The sequence below is a fragment of the Nyctibius grandis genome, chromosome 26 (genome assembly GCF_013368605.1).
Source record: "Nyctibius grandis isolate bNycGra1 chromosome 26, bNycGra1.pri, whole genome shotgun sequence".
Lineage (NCBI taxonomy): Eukaryota > Metazoa > Chordata > Aves > Nyctibiiformes > Nyctibiidae > Nyctibius > Nyctibius grandis.
The window spans coordinates 5,254,733-5,270,456 of record NC_090683.1 but is presented as its reverse complement, the minus strand read 5'-3'; the positions used below and the strand labels follow the sequence as shown (position 1 = coordinate 5,270,456).

Here is a 15,724-nt window from a genome sequence, read left to right as displayed (position 1 = left end):
ACAGTCAAAAATTCTAATCTCATCAGATCAGGATGTGTCTTTAATCTCATGCTTTGATCATTTTCACTCTGGAAAGGCTCAAGCGGAGAATGAAAGTTAGTTTAAAACCTAATCGGGAGTGGGGGGAAAGATGGTCTTGTTCTTACGGAAGATGAAAGAGTAATGATCTAATTCCTTCATCTGCCACTGACTGCATGAAAATCTTGAATAAATTACTTATCTTGAGAGCTTAAAAGGCACCCACATACGATGCCATGGTATTTTCAGTATGCTCACTTACAGGATTTCTTTCTTTCCCCCTGATGTTTTGTACATGTCTAAGAGAGGGCGAGGGGAAGAATGACTTTCACCATCTCGGTTTCCCCCACCCCTTCCTGCAGGTAACTCCAGCCTTAGCTACTCAGCAAGTTCTATTTTCCCCAGTTTTCACAGGTGGCCAGAATATTCTTTTTTGTTCCTGCATTACCCAAGAACTGCAATTATTTGGGCAAAACACCCATTTTGCTGCAACAGCCTAGTAGCAAAGAGGGCTAGTTCAAATACACCTATAGCCATAAGTCACGTGCGTGCTTACAGATCGAGACTAAAGCATGTTTCTGCGCAGCAGAGGAGGAGGAACTCAGCTAGAAGAAGGTCAGTAATCTTGGGCTGTTCTCCAAAGTACAGAGCTTGAGGCCAATTCTGATTTTTATTCCCAATTAAGACAGTACTGACGAGCGAGTTATGCCTTTAACACACCCTGCCTGTGGCTAACAGGCAGTTACATGACGTTTCATTCTTTAGCTTTGCAGGAGGTTTACCATGAAAGTTATAGTCTAATAATTTCCCACAGCAAATAATTTTTTAAAATTGTAATTGCTCCATACACATCCCCCCTTGAGCCAGACAGTAAGTTAGAAACCAGAGGCCTAATCCTTATTCAACAGCACTTTTATTTTGGAGGTTATGTGCCTTGGAATCAGATTTGACATTTTCATCCTTAATCAGCAATTTTTTAGATCTCACAAACACCAAGAGTAAAAGCTTCTCATTCGTTTTCTTAATCAGAAAGTTTGGGAATAGGCAATATATTTGGTCATGTCTTAATTGTTCCTTTTAAGCACTTTATTAAACAAGCTCCTATCCACCAGCAGTGGGTAGAATCCCCCAAGAAGGGAACCAGTTAAGGGAGAGCGTAGCAAAGAGTTTTCAACCAAATAGGAAAGTCCAATTTACACCAGACCTTAAGAAAGTGGAGGGAGATGGGGGGAAAGCTCTCATCAAATGATTAACCAGCTTCAGCAAAATGAGCTCACAAAGGCATCTACCGAGAATTTTGGTAAAATATGTAAAGTGAGGAACTAACCCAAAAATATCTGATTTCCATTACAAAGCCAAAGAACGAGTGTTGCGCTGCCAATACTTTAACAAAGGACATCCTAGAAGTGTTTCCCCGGCTTGGTTCACAGTGAACCGCCCACCTCTCACCTCATCGGTGCATATTTCGTGCCAGACAGGAAGAAGGCACAGATTTGTTCTGTTGAAAACACAAACTGTTTCTCATGATCGTGTAGCCTTTGAGGTTACACACTCAACAAGCAAACAGAGGGGCTCGCTTTTCTGGAAGTGTTTATGTTCTTTGCTCCTGAAAAACATACAGATCCCAGTTCTGATTCGTCAGCCTCCTAGTAGCAGTGTCTCCAACTGGACCCAATCAAAATTACAATTCAACTGTGTAAACAGACCTCAGAGGGTGAACTGTCATGAGAAAGAGTAGAAGAAAATGCTGTTCTCATGTTGGGAAGGGAAACTGAGTCACGGAGCAGGCAGGTTTGCCAGAAAGCCTCCATCCCAACAGGAACCCACTGTCCCTAACAGTCTTGAGCCAGAACTAACGTTTCTTCATGTCTGGTCTGTAAGGACCAGACCATTCTGCTGCCTCCCACAGAGCCAGGACTTGGTCTTCAGAAGTGAAAGATGCTTCCAGGACACAGCAGGACCTCGATCACAGATCTTATCCTTGCACTGGTTTGTAACAGAAGCAAGACTGGAAGCAATCCCAACAGCATTAGGCACTTGTGAGGTTTGGAAATAAGTTTTCCAGATCCTACCCTTCCTGTATGATGGATTCACTTCCAACAAAGTAGAGTTTGCTCTTCACAGCTCTTTTACCCAATAGCAGTCACCCAAGGACAGTGATGCTGCCAGGCCTGACCAAGCAGGACACTGTTCCTTGCAGATGCAGGACTACCAGTGAAGTCCTGGTTCACACTCCTATCCTCTCAGCAGCAGGTTTAAACCAGGGAAACCCAGAAATATCCCTTCTTATTCCAAAAGGAAGGGCAGATTAAGCCTGGAACGTGCAAGGATGAAATTGCCCCCCAGGTCAGTATTATTCCTGCCACACTAAACCTAGATTTGCCCTTTGGTATGAGCACAGGACTTGTGTTTTCTTGGAGCACCAAGATAATTTGGTTTTATTCTTACATTTCCAACTTCTACACAAAACTCAAGCAGGTCATCTACCCCAGGCCTCTAGTCTTCTGTTGCATGGTGGGGGAGACAGTCACAAATTCCATCAATGCACAGAAATCCAGTAAAATCTACCATTAACACACCCACTCCTCCCATCCACAACTTGAGTGTGCTGCCCAGCATCCACTGCTTGCAGCAAATCCCAGAGCTGAAGGAGTCGAACCAGACCCATTTGGGGCCAGAAGCAGAAATTGCTGTCTGAAATCTTACGGTCTGTATTACACAGGGGGTCAGACTCGGTGGTTGTAATGGTCTCTTTGCAGCTCTAAAGTCTGTAAAAGTCTAAACCCCACTTTCCTCTCAGACTCAATTTCTGCAGGAACCATAAAATAAAGTCAGGTCTCAATCAAATTTCCTGTATTCCTGTCCAATTAAGAACACTAATATCACCACAGATGTTATTAAATTAGATACTTCAAGACAGTCTAATTTGTTTGGTGCACAGTATTTGTTGGTTTTTAATGTTTGCAAAAAATTTTTTTAAAAAAATCAATGCTGTACAAGATTTCAAGCAGGAAAAAAAAAAGATGAAAATGGGATTGGGGAGCTCACCATTAGCAAAGTCGGTTACAAACCACTTCAAATGCATTTCTCGGTTAAATGTTACAGAAGCAGCAGCAGCAGCTATGCAAAGACTCTGGTTACACAATTTCAATCATTTACAGTCCTCAGGTTTCAGATTAACAATGCATTCACAAGGAAATGGATGAGGAAACAGGGGTAATTTTATCAGCTGGAATGGAAAATGATGCAAATTACTGAAAGGAGCCTAACCCAGAAGGCACCAAACTGCATTACTGGCAGAGTGAATGGCCACATTCACCCCAGGTATAAAAGCAGGTAGAATATGATAACAGCTGAATTGAATTTGTGCTCCTGCCATGCCATATATTAACACAGGAGAATTCCTTCCCCAGCACTCCCCAAAAGGAGGGGGGAAAAAAAAAAATCCCCTACCAAGATTACAGAATAAATTAGGAACATCCTAACGGAAACTTTACCAGACTTTAAAAAGAAATAATCACCACAGTCCATATTAAACTTGACTGTTGAAAACTAAAGGAATGCCTGTGCTCACACACACCCCGGCGCAGATGTACTGGTGCAGGGTGGTGAGAGGCTTTAGATCTCCATTAACACCAGCTGGTGCCGTGCACACTTACGTGTCCCCAAGCCAGTGCTCCCCCACCCCGAGCAGGCCACATCTCCCCTGCACGAAAGAAAAATCTTGAGGAGCTCATTTTTAGGCTAGAAAATGCAAATCCAAAACCTGCTAAGTACTTCTGAAGTGACAGGGGCTTGCTTTTTATTTTTTGCAGAACAAATCTGTATTTAATGGCCGAAGTGTGACTGAAATCCTGCTCAGCAAGATCGTTTCCTTGCTGAGAAAATAAATTTCAGCTCTCTGAAGAACATGAAGGAGGAGAACAGCACTTTGCCTAATTAAGGACAATGTGGTGGGGCTATAGTCCAGCCCCAGCATTAATGTGCTGAGCTCAATTATCTGCCCATCAGGTCACATTCTTAAATTCCTTTTTATCTTGGTATCACACGTTATTCAGCATAATGAGTTTAATATTGGTAGGAATTACAGGCAGTGCATTTACACTAATGAAGCAAAATTACCCTGAAATTGCATTTTCTTTAATTTCAATCTTAAAACTTTCAAATAAAAGTGAAAATGGAAGTAATAAGTGTAGTTAATACGGTTAGGAGTTTATTAAAACAGGCCAAGCACACTGCTTTAGACAAAAATTTGGATGTATTTCCATTAGTGAATCTTTTACAATCCTACTGCAATACCTTGCCACAGAAAGGACCAAGTTCAACCTGATAATTAGGCAAAGTTCCCTTGGTGCTGAAGTATCTACAGTTCAGCTACACCTGTAAACCAATAAAACCAGTAGCTTATTGGTTTGTGACAGCATGCATGAACCACATGCTACAACAGCTTGCCAAGATTTGCAGCGGGACCCCAAGGACGCCCAGACCAGAGGCAGTCACACTGTGTTGTCTTTACCCTTACACTTCCATTTGGGGTCAGACCACCCTGTTTCGACTCCAGCAGCAAGTGCAGGATTTCTTATTGACAGTAACACTGGCGGGGACAGATGTGGCAAAGAACCCAAGTGCTTCAAAGAACCTTAGTGTGTTACCTGAGTTTGCTCCCCAAAACCAAGTATTTCTGCAGCTCTGACTGACACGGAGTATGGAAACACACACCCAGCCACTGGGAGCATCTCAGACCCCCTCTGTGTTCTGCGTCCCTGCACCAAGGGTGAGCAATTTCTCAGCTCAGAGACTGTATTTATTTTTCTGAACCTCAGTGTTATGAGCAATGCTCACAGAGGCAGAGCCCAGCCTCTGGTTGAAAACATAAGACAGCTTTAGTGTTTTACTACGCAATTAGACACGTAAACCTCATCCCAGACTTACATTAGAGACTTAAATCACTGGACCAGGCAGGGAGCACATGTCTGCTGCCCAGGCTGGGAAGCCAAACATGCTGCCAGCCACAGCACTCTTGCATTTGTGACACTGCACAGACACCAGCGAGGCAGCACAGGGACTGTGGAGGTCCAGGAAAGACCTTGGCTTTGGCAGGCTCCCTTTAGCAGGCCAGGACATCACCTGGAGATGTCTGATAGGTGAGGAGTTTCATTGCAGGGTTAAAAGACCACATGCAGGCTTTTCCTCACTGATAGCACAGTAGCAGCATTGGGAGTATCACCATAAACTTTAAGAAGGATTAGACAAGGAGGCAGTAAAATGAGGTTTTGGGGCTTGTTATCCAGAGGTGAAGAGCCTGGTCTACGCTGGAGCTCCTGCTGCTGGTTGGAATGTTGAAAAATGGTCCTGTGTATTAGTTATGAGTAGCAGGATTGGGCCTCAGGTTCATGTCGGTGTTTTAGTCACAGTGGAGCAAATTAAAGGTAGTGTTTCAGTGTCTATTTTGGATTTCCTAGTGGGTGTATGCGAGAAACAACATTAATTAAGCCCCTTTCTCTTCATTTCTGCTTTGATATACAACAGGTCTGCCTTGCCCTCCTTTTAGCACTATTACATTTCACCTCAGGGGAAAAAAAAAATATACTAAGAATTTGTTTCCATCAATGCAGACTTGCCTTCCTACAGGGAGTTTAAATGACTAGCTGACTCCAAGGAGATGGAGGAACTATTTATCTCCATATTTTTAAATAAATCCCATTCTCCCCATCTCACCCCCTGCCATTGTAGCTGCTCTAGAAATGTCGAAATGCTGAGGTGAGGTCATTTAACAGCAAGACGACTCTTTTTTTGGTTACTGCTCTTGCCAAAGGACAAGAATGGGCTTGTGTTCCTGAGCGGAGTCATGTATCCGATTCATCCCAGGTGTCGGACATCTGCTGCGAACTCAGCAGCCGCCTTTGTTAGGACACAAGAAACAGCAGCGACGTTCCCAAAGAACAACTTGAAACAAACCCTCTGCACCAACAGACCTAAAACAGAAGCAACTGACAACCTTTGGGGTTTTTGGAAGACAAGCAAACCTCTACCCCCACACCACATCCTCTGCCTACCCTCCCCCAAACCAAAGCTGATTTTTTAGCAATTTTTATCCATTACAATTTGTTTTTCCATTCAGGACTAAAGCAGAGCCCTCAGCCTACTGTCAGGACACAGGTAACTGTACGTGCTACTGTGCTGCAAGATCCTCATCCCTCATACAGGTAATTCCTGGGGACCAAGTCTCCAGTTGTGCTCTGTAGCTTGTCTTCCTGGATGCCGTGCAAAGCAATCAGAGAAAGCAAATGAAAAAAGATATCAGCAAAACCAAAGGGATGATTAGGAAAATAAATAGCCAGGCCAGGATTTACATATAAGAGATTAGAAAGGGGAATAGGATCTGACTTAGTAGGGAGGGGAAAAAAAAGGGAAAGCAGAGAGAACTGTTTCAACACAACGGTGCACTTTAAATAACCAAATGAATTCTGAAAGTAAAACACTACAGGGACTCATAATTCAGCCGTATAGTGACAGCCTCCCCACAGCCACTGCCTGCGACGCCTCTGACACGGCTCCTCAAGCAAAAATACCCCAGACTGCCTTGGAAAAAATTATAACCTGCAAACACAATCCGCTCCCTACCTACTGCACTTCTTGCGGCGAGACGGGAACAATATATCCTCCCAGGTAGCACACAGAGACATAAAGCCCAACCGCTCGTTCACATTATAGCCATCAGCGAACCTCCTGGTGGGGGAACGTTATGAGGCCATGGGGAGAGCGGCGATATAAAGACCTGACGGCCAAGTTACAGGAACAGTTACTGAGACTGGCTCAGGAGAATCACACTGGATGAAGCTCTTGCCTTTCAGAGACACATGTGTCTCTCCCCGGTACTTGAGCAGTTTACTTATGTCCATTATGAACCCAAATAATGAAACCCTACACGCCGCGTCGTGTTTCACCCCGCAGAGGTGAAGCGCAGAGAGCGGGGCTGCTCGGGGGAGGCAGGCGCTTCCTGAAGATGACGGCTGATGATTTCCTGAACGCCCGCCACGAAAGCCACAGGAAGCTCCCCAAGAGACAAACCCGCGCCTCATCCCCAAGAGCGCGACCTGCTTAGATCCTTTCAAGTAAAAAGATACAGTCATCGTTACAGTAATCTCCCACCACAAATCATTGCATTGATGGCTCAGGTCAGAACAAGGACTTCTCACTCTTCCCAAATGCCACCGAGCAATAAAAGACAAGTAGGAAATCAGCAGTGCCCCGCAGTCTTTGCTCAAGGGTCTCACTTTCCCCTCCAGAAATACCTGCAATTTATTTCAATAAGCAACAGGACCAAGGCCCACGTCTGAGCCTGAGCATCCAGAAGGAATTTGCATCTCACCTCTCCTCCTGATGCAAAGGCTGCTCCACCGAATCCCTGCTTTTTTTGAAATTACTTTGTTCTAAAAGCTTTATCTCAAATTGTATTCTTAGGCAGAGAAAGAGCTAAGAGACAAGGTTGAGTTCTGCATCACAACATCAGTGTTCACCCCAGGACCCTAAAGATTGCTCCTTCATGAGCAAGTCACCAAAACCACACACAACCTCTGGGAAGTCAGAGGTCCACAGGATGATGGTCATTGCAGCATCTTTCCCCACTGGTCAAGCACCGTTCACAACTCTAACAGCACCTGAAGACAGACCACTTACTTCAAGAAGCAAGAACCATCCAGCATTTCAAGTTTGCCAAGTGCCTCACACACTTATCAAGTTCTAGGCCATTTTTAATTCATTAAAAACAGACCCAGAGTTGCATTGTATGAAGATAAAGTGTTGTCACTTTTAAGGTGTGTGCTCTCAGGTCAGTTGAAAAAAAAGAAGCTTGACTTGATATCTGATTACTTCAGGTTCAGAATTCTGCTTACTTATCTCTTTCCATCCAAGATCAATACCTGCCAATGAGTGGGAATTTTTCAGAGAAACCATGCCAGTCTGTTATAAACATGCAATCAAGCCCTTTCTTCTGCAATAATATTACAGGACACTGCTACACACACACCCACACCATTCTTCCATTAGATATGCTACAGCCCCATTTTCCAACAGCTTCCATCTCCTGCGTTCAGCTTGTTTCAATTATTCAGGGCAACCCAGGCTGATAATTACACAGTCCCGAGCTGCTGAGTAAAACTGATGCTTAATTAGCCAGCAGGAAAGATCGATTAAGATACAGCAGGGCATCTTGCAAAGTTCTTCAGTGGGACTGCAGGGAATAGAGTCTGGCTGTGCCCTTCCGAAGGATAAAATTCTCCACTTCTCAGGGACTCAACAGCAGTTTTATTTAAACTGGATGCTTAGATCAGTCAGCCACCCTGAGTTTTATTGTCAGGTCTTAACATTAAGTGACACAACTCATATCTTATAACTAGAGCATTAACAGCAAGCTCTGGATCACATTTCTAGCCAAAAATATAATGCAGCTGAGCCTGAAAGTTTTATTTAAGCCTCCAGCAACCTGTTTTCTGTTTATGTTCTTTGATTTTCCCCTAACACAATAGAATCGCCTCTGTTTGCTTCACTCACTTATCCAAGTGACACAGCTCATGTTCTCATTCAGGACTTGAACAGTCTGGAGGACGTGAGATTTTTGGAACCCCAGTCAGACCTGAGTTTTAATTCAGGAAGTCCTCTTCATTCCTTTTTACTGTATCAAAGTCCAGGCAATACACATCTGAGTTCAGGAGCCACTCATGAAACACATACTTGCAGCAGCATGAATCTTTGCTCACTGTATTGATTTACCCACAAGCCTAAGCATCAAGTGAAGGATTTTTTCCACAAAATCCTCTCTAGCACAAGGAAGAAGGAAGAACAGGACAGGACCAGAGACCCATATGCAAAGAGCTGTTCAGACACAGCCCAAGGCACTCTTTTACTCTGAAAGACAAAACAAGTTCCAAACACAAATAATAACAACTTTGTAGACAACCATAAAACTGTTTAAATAGGAGAGCGTACAAACCAGCGTGCAGTGCACTCTCACCTTATACCAAGCCCTGAATGTCCATTAACTTCCAAAACACTGGCCAATTGTCCTGCTATTACATACAGCATGTGGTACCCCAAGGCGTGACACTATTCTGAAGCACTTTCATTAGAAAGTAACGCAGACAACACAAACCTGGCTTTGACTTGCTGGAAGTCAAAGAGAATTGCATCCCTCTGCTCCCTTGCTTTAGCAGTCAAGTTTTCATTCTGCAGCCCATCTGACAGGTAGCCTTCAGCATCTGGAAAGAGAGAATTGCAGGTTAAAACTCACAGGCAGAGATACCTGTTCTTGGCTGAGAAACCTGGACCTGATTGCACACTGGGAAACCCTCAAGGCACCATACCCAGCAGTCTGATCTAGAGACACAAGTCAGTCTGAAGACTTCATTTGGAGAAGTTAAGACGTTGAAGTGATTACGGATAGAAGAGGATATAAATGTTGCATGTGATTACAGAGCTTCTCTCCAGCTGCAATGGTATAAGGCAAATAAGCAACTGCACAGAAACCACCAAGCAGAAGAAAGGAAGAGGAAGGTGAAGTGAAACATGGATAAGTCTATCAGACCACGTGCAATTCCACCTGCCTCTTTGCTGCCCCAAACCCTAAAAATCTGCTGCTGTGAAAGGCTTTTGACATTAAGTAAGGACACAGAAGGAGTGGTTATCCCATTCAGAGGAGGATCCAAAGCATTTCTAAAAATGCCAGTGCAAGATATCCACTGACACTTCAAGGAAACCCTAACCTGGGGTTTTCACAAGGCTGATCTTCGTAAAGGACAAGCACTGAAAACCAGGTTGGTTGTGCACTAGCCTACACACACTTGTATCACAAGGTGGGTTCTCCTGCAAGGTTGTCACTGAAATACTACACCCTGCGCTTGCTTAACAGAGCCAGCTAGGCAAAAGTAAATACGGTATTCTCTCACCTGGAAACCACATCTATATGCAGAAATTTAACCTGAACTGGAAGATAAAGGGATTAAGTGTCTTCTATTTGCATAAATATTTACATTCTTTACAGAAACATCAACAAAATCTCACAGAAAACAAAGCAGTTCCAATCACACCTGCTCTGCGCAGCAGAGTATCATCCTTGTACTTCTGCAGCTTTACTGTCAGTTTCCCCTAGCAGGGAAAAGATTGGCTTCAGAGCTGTGGTGTTGTACATCCACAGGCCTCTCCAACCTTTAACTCACGCCCCATACTGTGACACTAATGTCGGTTTAATATCCTGCTTGCAAGACTTACAGCTCCTTATGCTTCAGCTGCCAGTACAGCAGCCAGCACTGTTTAGCACACCCCAGGAATCTGCACAGCTCCTTAAAAACAGCTCCTCCACCTGCAAGCACATCTCAAGATCAAAAAGCCACAAGAGAAATTAATATGTTTTTCTGTTAAAATCATGAGCCCTCATTTCTTTTTGTTGCCTGCTCTTGACACACTCAAGAAAGGCTTCAAGCTTGCAGAAGGGGGGGAAAAAAAAAAAAGAGGATCTCTTTAAAGTGAAGAACATAAGGAAGGACATGTAGGGGAACAAGGCTGATGCTTGGGCATCCCCAAGGAACAGGGGCCCCTTCCCACATCCTCTTCAGAGTGACAGATGGGCAGGACCACAAAGACCCATCTCTGCCCACAGCAGCCTAAGAAGGAGGAATGAGTGCAGATCATAATACTTGTTTCCATAACAGTCCAGTTCTCCTTTCTGGATTTATTCAGCTGAAAGCACCAGTTTCCATGGGAGCACTCGCTAATAAGCACATTTCAGCCAAATGCAGGCTCTTTCGAGTCCTCACTAGCTACTTCCTCTGTCTCCCTGCCTTTCCTCCTACCAGGAGGGCTCCTGACCCGCAAGAACCAGCTCTGCCTCATACCTGCAGCCACCACTTCATAGCTGAGACACAGAGCTTAAAGCCTGAACACAGCACTGAGGTATCAAAGCATCCTAGCACAACCCCTCCGATGTGGGGATGCACAGATGCCACATCTCAGCAGACGTCAGCAACGCGAACTCACAGCATCGCTCTCAAACCCACACCTACATCCAGCAGCAGTTTTGGGAGCTCCAGGAACACAGAGGTGTCAGGCCAAAATTCTTATTAATATCAAGTTCACTGCTAGTGATTCAGCCCTAGATAGCCTGCCTGGGATAACACAAAGGCTTTGCCAGAGCAGCTGAGTGAAGCTTTTTAAATCCCAGGCCAATCCTGTAATCCTTAGGCTAAGTTTCATTTTCTGTACATCTTTATGCCATTTTAACTGTACACCTAAGATACAGTATCAGCTTGTGACAAGCCTAACAACGCTGGGGCTTACACCACTTACAAATTATATAGAAACTACCCAAGTACATATATCTAAGTACGAAGGATATATCTTGCTCCGAGGAGGTTACTGCTTAAGAACAGATGAGGCTAAGGGGACAATTTATTATATACAAACCAGCATAAAAACAGCACGGTAGAAATAGGTCAGCAAGAGAAACTCCATACAGGCTGGATTTCCACAGTGAAAGAGAGCAAGCAAGAAAAACAAACTGCTCCCAGAACTTGTGCAAATATCAGCTGCATCCCTCTGTCATTTTTAAGCACAGATTAGCTCCATGAGTATGTGATTAGCTCTAATACGGTATTTACTTACTGGGATGTCAGCACAGATCAGCTGCTGGATAAGTTATAGTAGAACCAGGGTCACTTCTGCAAACCAGGCAGAGCCCCTTTCAGAGCCAGCCACTATGTTTATAGCACCAGGAAATGAAAAAGAAAGCCTAACCATAAACTCTCAAAGTGGATCAGGAAGAGCAATATGTAAGCAGCTCTAGAGTAAATCACCCTAATGTTAGTTTTACTGCTTGTCGGTAACATTATATTCTTGATGTTTATAGATTGCTCTCTGCGATCCACTCTGAAAGTTTACAGGAGTCTCCTTTTCATTTCCTGCAGCTAAAAAGGTAAGAGGAGGAAAAAAAAATAGCTGAGATTTCATCAAGTGTTTCAGGGGAGTTTCTAGAGGCAATTGCAGTTATCCACAGTAATCCTGCAGGAGATGCACAGCATCATAAGAATTATGTCACAACTACTGAAGTCCAGGTAGTAAATAACCTTTTAACGGCAGCACTAAATTCTGGGAGTTAATCAGCACTCAATGAGCAGAGCTGAAAGGTATTAAGGTGCCATGTGTGTTCTCTCCATACACACATTCACTTTATTTTTGCTCTTTTCTACTGCTCTGCCATCAGAAGGCTGCCAACAGAAATCCTACACTCCATGTGCAGAGGAACTAGTCCCACAGAATCACAACGTTTTAACTATGCAAGATAATGCTGAGCCAACCAGTCTGCTCCAGCACTTATTTGATGCTTCACACAATCCCTCCTGCAGTTTATCACCCCAGCTGGCTGGGAAAAATTAGTTTAAAAAAAAAGTTTAGGACACCTATCAAAGAGTGCAGATACCTTGAGTTTCCATGAGACTGCATTAATATTCCCAAGGATGCATCCCAAGACAGACAGGGATTTGGAAGGCTGGCTGTATCATCCCCTGTCCCACTTGTCAAAATAAAAGCTGTGAACTATCGCACACAGCGTCCCTAGACTTTTCTGCAAGCTCAAGAAAGGATGGTTTAATTGTGAAACAATATTTTTCAGAGGAGCCTTCCTGCTTTTGTGGGGCTGAGTCAGAGAAAACCTTGAGACCTGAAGCAATCTTCATCCATCCTCCTACAATGGACTGAACGGGACCTTCTCCCCTACGCAATGGACAACCAGCAAACCGAGAACAGCTTCCAAGTCTCAACCCTGAATTCCCTGATGTTTAAATTCCTGAGCTACTCTTGATGCTACATCAATGCTGACTGTGGCTTACTAGCCCTCACAAAACAGAGCATTTTATCGTTTGTTTTTAACACAGCACTGAGGCTGCCTGCCTTGCAATTAGCAGCTACCAGCTTTGTTAGGCTGTGCAGGTGCAGTCACAGTCTCCCAGCACAGCACCTGCTCTGTCCCTCCTGTTGCCCAAACTCCAGCAAGAAAACAGCTTTCCAGCCCTACCACCTGAAATGAAGAGGATCAAGCAAGGCAGGCGAAGGGAAGATACTCAGACTGCCAAACTGCTTTTGCTTCTGCAAACGAAAGCAGAAGCCCTGGGTTTGTGAGATACACCACATTTTTTAGACAAGCTGTTTCAGCCTTCAGAAGAAATTTGTGCTAAACAAACACAAAATACCCTTAAGCAAAAGTAGTTTTAAAAGGGACCTGGCTGAGCCAAAAGTGAAACCCTGTGCAGTTAACTGAGAAGATAGAGTTAATGGGAACGTGGGTTGTTTATTTGCAAGGTGGAACTTAATGTAATATAATTGCTGCAACCACATCTACTCATAAACAGAGAATAACAAGCATTCATAAGTGTTGCAGGATTGCAGCTCAGAGAGAATAGCCATATTGTGTTGGCTTTCAACCACTGCAACCTCAGAGATGTCGTACACGATAACAACACAACTGTTACTAGCAAGCCACTGACGACCTGTTTTTGGGCATCAGGTAAACAGCCCTGCACTGCAGACCAAACTTTAACATCAAGAAGCAGATGTTACTGTTACATCAGTACATGTTTCCTGCTTTATTTGTAAATTTTAATACAAAAATCCTTATCATAATGCAGTTTACAAACACTGTAATACCTTAAGCTCCTTCGTTTCCAGCCTGCGCTGCTAGAAGCCTCCTCAGCCGCTGGCAGGCCTCAACACTGTATAGATTGTTAAGACACAGCAAGTTTGATACAGAGGTATGTGACATGCAATTAATCTCCATTCATAGCCTGCTATACTTGTCAGCAAACAAAGGCTGTGCTTTAGAAGGAGATCTGAAGCCTTCAATTAAAAACAGTCAGCTAACAAGAAAATAATCTAAGTTAAAGGAAGGTGGCAGGTGCAGAAATGAGTTGTTTACAGAGGTGTCAGCACTGAACAATAAAGTGCTGCACATCAAAAATGTGAAAGGGTGAACTTCACTGAAGCCCCCATGATTAAAAAACAGAGGAGAAAATTTACACCTACATCTGGGGGAAGACACAAAGCATTTGGAAGAGAGCTTTGACGGCCTCGGAGGCTGCACGCTCTCTCGCTCAGACTGACAGATCCCAGGACTGGAAGTTATCCCGTGTCTCAGAGGGGAAGGGGCCAGTGCTCCATGCTGCCAGGAGCCATTGCAACAGAAAACAAAAGGTCAGGAAGCCTTGAGGCAGCCGGGGCCAGCCCCGAACACAACCGCTCTGAGCGGTAAGGTGCTAACGACTCCTTCCCCACCACCCACCCACATCTGCGATGGCAGGATGTGTCGGTGACACGTGCATGCGTTGCTCAGCCATGGGCTAACGGCGTTGCTCCAGCCTGCAATCCTGCTACTAAAGTTTTATTTATGGGGAGGTATAACGTGGTCACCTCTGCACGGCACTTCTCTCCCCAAACCTTTGCCTACCACACCACGGGGTCAGCAGTGGTCACAAAGGTCCATACAGAACTTGTTTGTGAAGCATATTTTGATAGGAGAGTTTAGCATGGTTTCTGCTTGGCTGAGCCACCACCTCAACGAGGAGTGGTGTAACAGTTCAAGTTTGTGAAGAAATCCAGGAAAAACAACTTCAGAAGCCTCCCACCTGCCATCTTACACACAGAAGTGAAAGCTGTCAGCTCTCAGCACAGCTCAGTCAGATGCTGAGACCTCAGGAGGTCACATTCAAATTCTTAAGCAGTGGTGGGGCTTGAAGCCAGCACTGCTCTCAGCTGTACCCCCATTTTCAGTGGGGTTGAAGCTTTCCTGAGGATGCACCCCTACCAAGCGAGCTTGCTCACAGCATCCCCAGTGAGATAGACAACATCTAAAGCCAAGAGACACCACTATCACAGCCACAACCAAAGCCTGCCAAGAGGGCTCACTGCAGCACACAAGCTTCTTTTGCCCTTTGTACCCGCTCCCTGTCTCACCCTAGTGATGCTCACCAGTGGAGCCACTTCATACCTTAACTGGAAACACTGTGTGGGGACATCTTTTGACCATACCAGAAGATACCCCTCAATCCTGAATACACTTTCTTCCCCTCACAGAGTCTAGGACCACCAGAGAACTTCCCCACCCCCACATAGGCATGGGCCCACCTGCCAGCTCCTGAGCAACATGAGAACAGCCCCCAAAACATCAGGGCAGGGAGCCATGTCCCCTGCACTCTCATTGGGGTTAGAGACAGGGGAGACATACATAATCTGAGGACCCCAAAACCATCAGCCTTAGAGAAGAAGTAGCTCCCAGTCCTTCCACTCCCTTCTCTGGCTCAGCACAGCAAGATGCAAAAAGCCTTTCAAGTTCTTTCCCTACAACCACAGCAGATTTTGCCCGTGAAGCAGAAGAGGAGCAAGGAAGAATTTGTGGTTACCTTCCAGGAGTCTCTGAATCTCCACTGGAATCATGATACCTGCCACCTCCTTTCCACAGGAGTCAAACCTGCTGCTACTGCTCCTGTCCCTCAGGGGCAGGGCCAAAGGAAGCAGGGAGGGCGGGGACACCCCAAAAAGAGTAGGAGGAACTGCAGAACTCCACTCCGATGCCTCCTCCTCTTACAGCCCCAACCAGCTCAACCTACCTCCTTGCAGGCAGCCAGGATACCCAGCTCCCCTGGCCACTGAGCACCTCCATACTCCT

The 15,724-nt window shown here is 44.9% G+C and overlaps 1 protein-coding gene across 1 annotated transcript in view; it reads right to left on the bottom strand.

Moving 5' to 3' along the window:
• The window catches only part of SKAP1 (src kinase associated phosphoprotein 1), a 151,865-nt gene extending 136,373 nt beyond the window's left edge, over positions 1–15,492 (bottom strand). The window contains exons 1-2 of the mRNA XM_068418854.1: positions 15,459–15,492; positions 9,170–9,275 (exon numbers count right to left, since the gene is read on the bottom strand). Coding sequence (XP_068274955.1) covers positions 9,170–9,275; positions 15,459–15,492 — 140 coding nt within the window. The remainder of the gene's footprint in view (positions 1–9,169; positions 9,276–15,458) is intronic.
• Between the last annotated feature and the right edge of the window lie 232 nt (positions 15,493–15,724).